Raw genomic sequence first — 9440 nt, 5'->3', positions numbered from 1 at the left:
GCATATTTTTTATTAGGTTTCCAGGTTTCATTTTATTTGGTCCATTTGTTCATTCATAAGAAGCATTATTAATATAGGGGTGTCACATGTATAATCAGGGGAATTTTAAATTATATATGCAACATACAGTAATATATATATTAGCAGGAATCAGGTTCTTTTTTTTGTGTTCGTTATGTAAGTCCAAGTATGCTATATTATATAATTATCAAGGTTCAGGGTTAGAGTTTTTTAGGGGGTGCAGCGTCTCATGGCTTTATTATTGATAATTGTTTCTTTTTAACGTATACACCACTATATATACTGCCGCGTACATATATATTTTACTGCATAAGTACGCTTATACCACAACACTGTGTATAGAAGCTTGAATGATAAGAACTATAAGTGCCTTTGTAGTGTTATTAAATGCATGTGTGCCCAATTCCGTGTTATAGCAATAATGTAAAGATATTTGGTTTTGCATATAAAGGATACCAACAAAAGAAAGTTTCAAACCAACTATGAATTTTTTTATGGCATGTTTTGTAATTTTTTAATAGGAAAAATGTATTATTACAAGATATAATTATCAATGCCTCATACGCCATTCCCAAAAAACGGTACAATAATGAATATCATGTGATGCATTCAAAGGGGACGCATATAGATATTTATGGCTTATATGTATATCATACTGTAAAATGGCACCTTATACTGCATGACACATGCGACAGGTTTCTGGTGTTCACAATAATAGAAACTCCTGATAATTATACCACTGTTACAGCATTATGTATATATATATACAGGTGCATGAGCGCGAATCACATAAAGTGACCATAAAATTAATGAAAAATAAGTACACCTATATAGATATGCGCTTTATATGGAATACCTGATGTACCGAATGTATTACCCCATGGAAAAACGACAAAAATAAATTCAACAGAAAATATAACATATGGGCTAATATGCTTCCATGTTCTTTCACCTCCTAATCCATATTTGGTCCACCTCCCGTGGCAGGAAACATTACCCTTAGGTTCTAATTCTCTTTCCATATAATACATATTATTATGTGTGCCATTGTAAAACGATATTTAAGGCACCAGCATTCCATTTCCTGTGCACGAGAAGGGAAATGTACAGCTCGCAGTGATTATGTACAGTGGCCACGTTCATATTATTCCTTGTGGACATGGTTTATGCAAGCGTGTAAAATGCCCGAAGTACGATTCATATGGCTCTGTTGGCCCTTTTGCTTTGTGCCTCTACTTTCACGTATACATATGGGTACACATACGTTTGTCTTTCATAAATGGAATGAACACAGTATATGAGGTTCCAAAATTTTCTTTTTGGTTTATGACTAAACTTGTACTTATGATAAAAGGTGGTACAGCTGTATTAACCAAAAAAGGGGGGGCATTATAGCTTCACATTAGGAACAGAAGGAGAAACAGGGCAAATATACACGAATAATAGTACTAAACAAATTTTCTCAAGCCGAAATTTTTAGAGCCCGTAAGGAGTAGCCAATTTCATATTTTTTGTTTTAATGAAATTTATATGCTACCGACCGGCAAAATTTTAACATCATGAGCGGGCACTTGTGTGGTCGTACGCACACCTCAACTGACGCGACATTGTATTCGCACATTGGAGATGCATAATTATAAGAATAAGACCGTCAAAACGTTATGGACAAAATTGAATACAGAAAGAATTGTGCTTTCGGATTAATTAAAAAGGGCGGCATAATAAACAGCCCATATATACGATGCGCGCGGGTACGAAAACATATTGGGCGCGATGGTCCTAAATCGGTAGTGTACATCTCAAGGTATACTTATATATAAGGCCACAGCTCACATATAAAGTTTGCAAACATGTTTATGCTCCTGTACGTATGTTTATTCCTTTTACTTTTTTCCCCTTTAGTTCAATTTTATGCACACATACATTAGTGTATTTTTGTTTCGGGACCTGTCTTAAGTTACGTTGTTCTGAGCTGCGCATAATTCTGTTCTTATTCATTCTGCCATATATTATATTGCTTTCCTCTGAAGCATTTACAGTATTTTTTACGTCCGTACACCATCGGCAATTTTTATTTTTTGTTTTCAGCAAATAAATAAATTATTTTTTATTCATACGAAGATATGCTCATGTATATATTTACCTACATTCTGGACGTAAGTTCCTACAAATTCATTTTGTTTTCTTCCTGGCAAGGTTATAAAATAATATAGTACCACTATCTATTTGTACCAACAAGCGCACAGCGTAATCACTCAAACCGTAAACGTGAACGAAAAACCTGGCACCCCTAAACCCTAAGCACTAAACCCCTACACCATGAATATTGAAACAAGGAACCTCGAACCATAAAGCATATAACTCCGGAATCCTCCATCTCCCAAATCTACAAAACTCTGAACCCTAAAAACTAAACCCCACAATCCTGAAAACCGAACCCCATGATCTTCAAACATAAGCACTGGACTCGGGGGAACATGCAACAGAAAAAAAACACTACGTTCCATAACAAAACCTGTTAGCGGCTGTGACGCACAATATAAACGCAATAATGACCCATGTGGCAAACACAAAGACACCTGTATAATTGCGATGTGGGATACCACGAGGAAAAGAACATCGTGCATTAACTGTGAGAACATCGAACGCGATAACTTGATGATGACACCAAGGAATTTGTTATATTTTTTACGAAAACAAATTATGTCTTAAAAAAGTTTTTAAAATTTAAAGAAAAAAATAAATACACTTTGAGGTGTAAAATCACAAACTTGTATAACGCGGGGCACTAGGACCCCGTGCACTGAAATAAAATTACAACATTGGTAATTCAAGCAATGGCACTGAATATGAACAAAAAACAGAAGAGGGAAGCATCGCACGAATTAATACATGGAAGCAGATTCCTCGCCTGCATATGCCCCCTCTTTGCGAACAATTGGGTATATTTTAAAATAGACAAAAATTTGCAGTGGACTATCTGACTGTCTTATAGTGAATTAGCTACTGTCGGTTAAAGTTGTTTTTGGTCACATTTTTTTACGCTGCCTTTCACACTTCCCTTTTCATGTACATGTTCCCATATGTTGATACTTCTAAGTCATGTATATATGGTTCTACCTATATATTCCTTCCTTGTTCAAAATGCACAATTGGGTCAGGTGTGTCAAATTTTCCCCCACGAATACACTTCATTACCACCGTTCTTTCTACAACATGTCCGCCTTCTTGCCCCTTTATGATTTTTTACAAAATAACCGTGCCTTAATATCTTATGGGTATTCACATCACCCTGCGTCAGAGCTATTCCTGGAACAGCTATGTCCTCACTACACCATTTGCTATTGTAGCAACGGTGACACTCTTCAAATCATAGTACTGTGTGGTCACGCGTGCACCTCATAGAATGGTACTGTAAATACATGCGTATAGTGTGCACAACTGTGATATTCCTAGGGAAGGGACGCCTAATCGAGGAACCGGCAACCTCAAACCGTAAAACCTAGAGCTAAATAAAGAACCCTATAATAATATACCCTGCATCCTCAGCAATGAATCCTGAACTCGCGTACTTCGAGAACTTGAACTCTGAGATAGGTCGCGCTTCAAGAATGGCCATACATTCGTTCTTTGTCTTATGGGTGACATCTTTCCATGATGCTCTATTGCCATTTGAGATCTTTTTGAATTCATCTCTGCTCAATTTTTCCTTCTCGAGGATGGTATGAAACACATCATTAATATGTTCGCATGGCTTCTTAAAGTTATTACAACACATCCGTACACATTTATTCGATTCCTTGTTATATATTTGGAATGTTGCAATATTTTTTTTTTTTTTTTTTGTTAAATCTCCAAATAATAATTGTTCCATCTCATGTGCATAGTGTGTATGTTCTTCTGTATCATGCCCTAATGATCTGTCGCTATCCTTTGATATTTCCTTTGCATATTTGTTTACGATTCTTTGCATTCTATATAATATATTACTACATTGAAATTCTTGTTTGTCTTTTTTTGAATACTATAATTAATATTCCCTTGAACTTTAATCATTAGTGAAGCTATATGTTGCAAATATTTATAATTAAAGGAAGTTCGAAATTTAAGGAATTCCTATATTAATTTGACTTTATGTATTTATTTTATAAGACAATAGTTTCTTGTTTTTTCTCTAAGTCACATTTTTATTTCATTAACAACTTGATTCCATTCTTTCTTGGTTATGCGTTTTCCAAAGAGTGTTGTACACATTGAATCAGTCATAATAAGTTTATCATTTTTCCAACGAGTCCAATTTTCCCACTGTTGTCCTAAGTATTCGTTTTCTTTCATGAGAAGGCACGCCAAGAGTTTTTTCCCTTGTTTAATTATATTAGGATTGGCTCTATACCATTCTCGAGATCTTGCCAGTTTTAACAATGTTAATGTCCCCAGATGTTCAAACGACTCAGAATCAGAACCGTGTTCGTTGCTTTCCCAGTGATACATTAACCATTCTTTAATTTTTTTGTTTTTAAATTGTGTCATATCTTGCTTAAGATTTTTCAATAAATTGAAATGAACATCGTCGAACCATTCTTTCATCTGTGAATCAATTTGGGATAGGATATTTGTATTAAACCACTTTTTCCACTTACTGTTGCTACATTCTAGTTTTTCCAAAGCTGAAGCGCCCTCTCTTTCAACTGGGAGTTTACTATATTCTGACCACTTATTTTCAATTGATTGAATCCAGTTAGATCATTCCTTATATTTTTGTTGCACCATGATTTCCCTTGTCTTATCTAATGTCATTCCTAATAGTGCCCAATCATCTTCTAAGTTTTGCATGAATCTGTTCGAACCTGTAAAATCTGGATTGTCCATTGTATAATTTTTGAGTTCCGGAGGATACAATGCAGTTCCTTCGCCTACGTGTGGCGCTTCTGTTTGTCCCTGGGAAGCTTCTTGTTGAGCCTCAGGAACTTCGTCCTGTCCATCATGGTCTACTTCGAGCTCTTCGTCTGCGTTCACTGTTTCTTTAGCATCTTCATAGTTTTCTTCGGGATTTTTCCCTTGTGGCCATTTCATCTGTTCTAATTCAAGTGCCTGTTCTGATGGAGTTGCTTCTTCTATTGTCACGGCTAAATTTGTACAAACATTTTTATTTCGTTGTAATGTAGAAGCAGTACCATGTTGTCTCTGGAGGTCATCCTGGTGCTGCGAACGAAAGGCACGAGATAAAGGTTGCGTGTGTGTGTGTACATGAGTTCATAACAGAATGGCAATATACGAAATAGCAAGAAGGAACGTAGCAACGGGAAGCAATAAATATACACACAGTAATATATATACGATACATGTGACATATATATAGCCAAATCTACAACTTTCTAGTCTCCACATACGTCTGTACATCCGCACATTTGTCTCTTTTTTTGGTGGACTCACCTTTAAAAAGATATACGCACAAACAACAAAAAGGAGAGCAGCTGTTTTGGAGAAGAAGGACATGTGTGCCTTTTTTCCATGCGTTTCACCTTCTTCATTACCTGCGGAATATGCTTTACCATTTCGGCATGGCGACGCTCCTTGTGAGACACCGTTGGGTGTTGATGTTGGTGTTGTTTTGTTTAGGTGTGGCATGTTCCTTATGGTTTCTTATATGTAACAAATATACATGATCCTACTGTGGCTTCTGTTTTATAAGTATAATACTATTTGTGATATGTGAAAGAGAATATATATATGTACTTCTTACATAAAAATTACTGTTTCTACAAGGGGAAAAGCAATTAAATATGATAAGGCAACAGTATATATATATATATATATATATAAATGTTTATGTAACCATTCCTTTTGAGGTAGTGCTATTCATTTTGCCCTACTACAACACAGTACAGTTCTCAGGAGGGAAGTTGCTTACTTTTAAAAACATTTAAAAAAAAAAGAGAAGGTTCCCTTTTTGTATAAAACATATAAATATATGAATTATAGCGAATTTCTTAAAAACATACTCTTTAAAAACATTACCAAAAAACTAGAATAAGCAGGCTCCAACGTTTGTATAAGCAAACGATTCAATGTGTAATATATGACCTGCCACCTCTTTTTTTTTTTTTTTTTTTTTTGTTATTGTACTTTACCTTAAAATTCTTATTTATAGAAAAAGGGAAATTGGCACTTTTAATGCTAATCTTTAATTAGTTTACATAAGCAGTAATAATAAAAATAAAATTAAAAAGAAGCTGCTAAGAAGAATTAAATAAAGAGAAAAAACAGTTGCATTTTTTATAATAGGAACCGGAATAATACTGCAGCAAGAAAATTTATATATGCCGCGGCTTATTTGAGAACAGGAAAAACAATAGATTTATTCTAGTATATATTAAAAGCGACGGAGCTCACCATGTAATTTTTATATTTTTACTGAACAGATGAAACATATATAATAGTGCATTTATCTGTAATACAAAGAAAGTGTTAAGCCGTTTATAAATATGTACTGTACCATGTTTGTACTTGGTTTTGGATTCAAGGATTATTCGGAGGCTCTAGAGCTGAGGTTTGTTTTTTTTCTGATAAACCGTAATAATTACAAGTTTATATGCCTTGCATATTATTATAATACTAAAGCTATCTGTATAGTTCTTTAATGATAAATACTAGGTACCTTATTCAATCGTTTGGAATGAGAATGCGTTCAATCACATTATTTTATAAGGCACATGCAAACAAAACTTGTTGTGCATATAACTTTATCGCAAAAAAAAAAAAAAGTTTAAACTCTAACTTATGAAAGGTTTGTGTATGGAGTGTTTTTATAATTATTTAAATGGAAAAGATTACATATTATGGTAACATAATTTTCACGTATGTCTCCACCGCCCGCCCCCTCACAAGGAGCAAGGGAAGAACAAAGAAAAAAAAAGCAGAGAAATGCAAACACAATATGTTTAGAATGACGAACCTGTTGAAAGAGAGAGAAAAAAAAAAAAAAAAGAGGGGTAGGAAGTAACTTAACCGTATTAACACATTAAGTCATTAAACGAAGTAAAAGGGATCTGGTGTTATCATGTGCTACTCCTATTCATGTGCCGCCCATGGTCATGTCGCATATTCTGTAATAAATTATGTACATATGACTCCTTGTCCTGCAAAGTATGCTCGCGCTCGCACTCTTCTATAAGGGACGCGACAAGAAGCATCCACAATTTTTGGGGGTAGGGTAACGGAGGGTTCTGCATAGGGGGTTACAGAATTACGGTTTTAGATTTGTAGGTGTCCGGGTTTAGGACACTAGGTTCAGGGTTCAGGTTGGAAAAGTTCCTGGGTTTCGGATACTAGGTTCCGGGTTCAGGATTCTACGTTTTAGCAGGTTTAGACTTTAAGGTTTATGGATCAATGTTCCGGATTTTACGCCATTTAAGGCGTTTAGGACTGAAGTTTCTATAAGTGCGAAGTTTAGTATTCCGGATTCAAGTTTCATGATTTAAGGTTCGCAGGTTAAGAAAGTTAGGGGCCTTAAGATTTTAGGGCTATGTTTTTTTTTTTTTTTTTTAAGTAATACACCACTGACCATTATAAATATGGGGGTATATGAATATTATACTAGTATTATACATATGAAGCCGTTGTGTACCCATGTAACTAATATTGTGTCGTATCAGCCCAGCGCCAGTTGCCTCAAATGTACAATGTATCAGCATTTCGCGACGTACATCTCTAGTGGTTTTTTTTTGCTTTTTTTTTCTTTCTTTTTCGTTGTCGAGTAGTCCAAATAGTGTAACGTTGGTTCGCGTTCCTTTTGGGAACAGTGGATGGAGAAGTGCGGGAATGCCAACGGGGGTGTTTCCATTTTCCACTCGGTTATATTTGTGCGTGCTTGTGCGTTGTGCGCGTTGCGTGTTGTGCTTGTGTGTGTGCTTACTTTCCATAGGAAAAAGGCAATGACCCCAATACCAACAACCGCTGGAATGATCGCGGGGCTATAGGGGACAAGATCCTTGGGCTCGAAGGGTTTCGAGGTAGGGGGGAGGATAGGTTGATCTTGCTGATTGGTGTCTGGACTGGGGCCACTGGAAGGAGGGGAACCACCTGCTCCACCAACTCCAGCACCTGCACCACTGCCACTACCACCTGCCGGTACGTGCCCACCAGAAACTCCATCCGCCAAATCAGCATCACTGAAACTGCCACTACTACCCGATTGATCTGGGTTCGGGTTCGGTTTTGGTTTGGGTGGATTGAGAGGAGGGGGGTCAGCGTTTCCTCCATCAACGACGGCATTGCCACCGGCACCCGGGGGTGTACCGGCTGCAACTTTTTCATCCTTTGCTGCTGTTGCACCTGCTGGAGAGTTAATGTCAACTGAGGGCTCCTCTGTGTCCTTGTGACCATCTGTTGAGGATGATGTCGGAACACCGGGGTCCCGTGTTGGTTGTGCGGCAGCGCGTGCAGGTGATGATGGCTTGTGCGGAACGTCCTGCGTAGTCGCCTTCTTAGAATCATCCTGGGCCCCTACGTTCTTGTCCTCACCTGTAAATACAAGTGACAGGCAAGAACATGGAATAATAAAGGTGATAATGCAACGTAAGTTGTGTGATACGGTTGACCATGGTTCCACGGGTGACCGGCGGGGAACACTGGGGCATGAGACGGACGGGAAGACTCTCTCTGTCTCCCACACACAACACAACACAACACACAACACACACAACACACAGTGTCTGTGTGTGTCACTGTCTATCAACGTCTACGACACCCGCGGCCGACCCATCGCTTGGCCGATAGCGCTGCCGCTTGCAGTCTCATTCGACGTTTGGTTTCGCGCTCTCCGTGGTTTCTCTCTCCGTGTGGTGTCGCCCGCTCTCTCCGGAAAAGTTGTGTGTTTTTTTCTCGTTGTTTTTGTGGTCGACATTCACTCAGGACACTACCGTCGTCTGTTACACTCCCTCAAGTCTGTACCTGCCTTGTTCTCGTCTGCCTCCTCCAGGAGTGTGTTGCCGTCGGGTGGCCTCCCCAGGGCTTCATCCGAGGTAGTCCCACAACTAATGGAGACACGTGTAGGTGTGGGGCTACTATCAGAACATGTTGTGTTACCGGGAGTTGTGGCTTCCGAAGCGTCAGTCTTGGTCGCTGGGGATGTGCCCGGTCCAGCGTCCTGTGATCCTGCGGCTGCCGCAGCCTGCGGGCTCGTATTGTCTTGGGATGTGCCGCGCGCGTCGTCCTTGGTGGTCGCATTGGCTGCAATGAGGTAGAAGGACGGCAGAAATATGGTCGAAAGATGATAAACAAAAAAAGCGACACAAGTGGTACAGAAAGAAGGGGCCGGGACGGTTGGGTCAGGTAACAGCAGGGTGGGGGTCCGGCGCATGCGTCGATGCAGTGGGTCGATGCAGTGGGTCGATGCAGTGGGTCGATGCAGTGGGTCG

General features: G+C 38.6%; 3 protein-coding genes across 3 annotated transcripts in view; all 3 read right to left on the bottom strand.

The window, feature by feature from the left end:
* Positions 1 to 3529: 3529 nt before the first annotated feature.
* Positions 3530 to 3994, bottom strand: AK88_05553 (uncharacterized protein; the record flags this gene model as incomplete). Its single annotated transcript, XM_012483155.1, has 1 exon — positions 3530 to 3994. The coding sequence occupies one exon, from the start codon at positions 3992 to 3994 to the stop codon at positions 3530 to 3532; it is 465 nt and encodes a 154-aa protein (XP_012338578.1).
* Positions 3995 to 4200: 206 nt separating this feature from the next.
* On the bottom strand, positions 4201 to 4608 carry AK88_05552 (uncharacterized protein; the record flags this gene model as incomplete). Its single annotated transcript, XM_012483154.1, has 1 exon — positions 4201 to 4608. The coding sequence occupies one exon, from the start codon at positions 4606 to 4608 to the stop codon at positions 4201 to 4203; it is 408 nt and encodes a 135-aa protein (XP_012338577.1).
* A 156-nt stretch (positions 4609 to 4764) lies between these two features.
* The window catches only part of AK88_05551 (uncharacterized protein), a gene marked incomplete at both ends in the record, with an annotated part of 7193 nt that continues 2517 nt past the window's right edge, over positions 4765 to 9440 (bottom strand). Inside the window, 4 exons of the mRNA XM_012483153.1 lie at positions 4765 to 5223; positions 7272 to 7349; positions 7937 to 8544; positions 8974 to 9252. Coding sequence (XP_012338576.1) covers positions 4765 to 5223; positions 7272 to 7349; positions 7937 to 8544; positions 8974 to 9252 — 1424 coding nt within the window. The remainder of the gene's footprint in view (positions 5224 to 7271; positions 7350 to 7936; positions 8545 to 8973; positions 9253 to 9440) is intronic.

The sequence above is a fragment of the Plasmodium fragile genome (assembly GCF_000956335.1).
Source record: "Plasmodium fragile strain nilgiri unplaced genomic scaffold supercont1.157, whole genome shotgun sequence".
Lineage (NCBI taxonomy): Eukaryota > Apicomplexa > Aconoidasida > Haemosporida > Plasmodiidae > Plasmodium > Plasmodium fragile.
The sequence above is the reverse complement of the archived record's forward strand: the minus strand, read 5'-3'. Positions and strand labels throughout refer to the sequence as shown.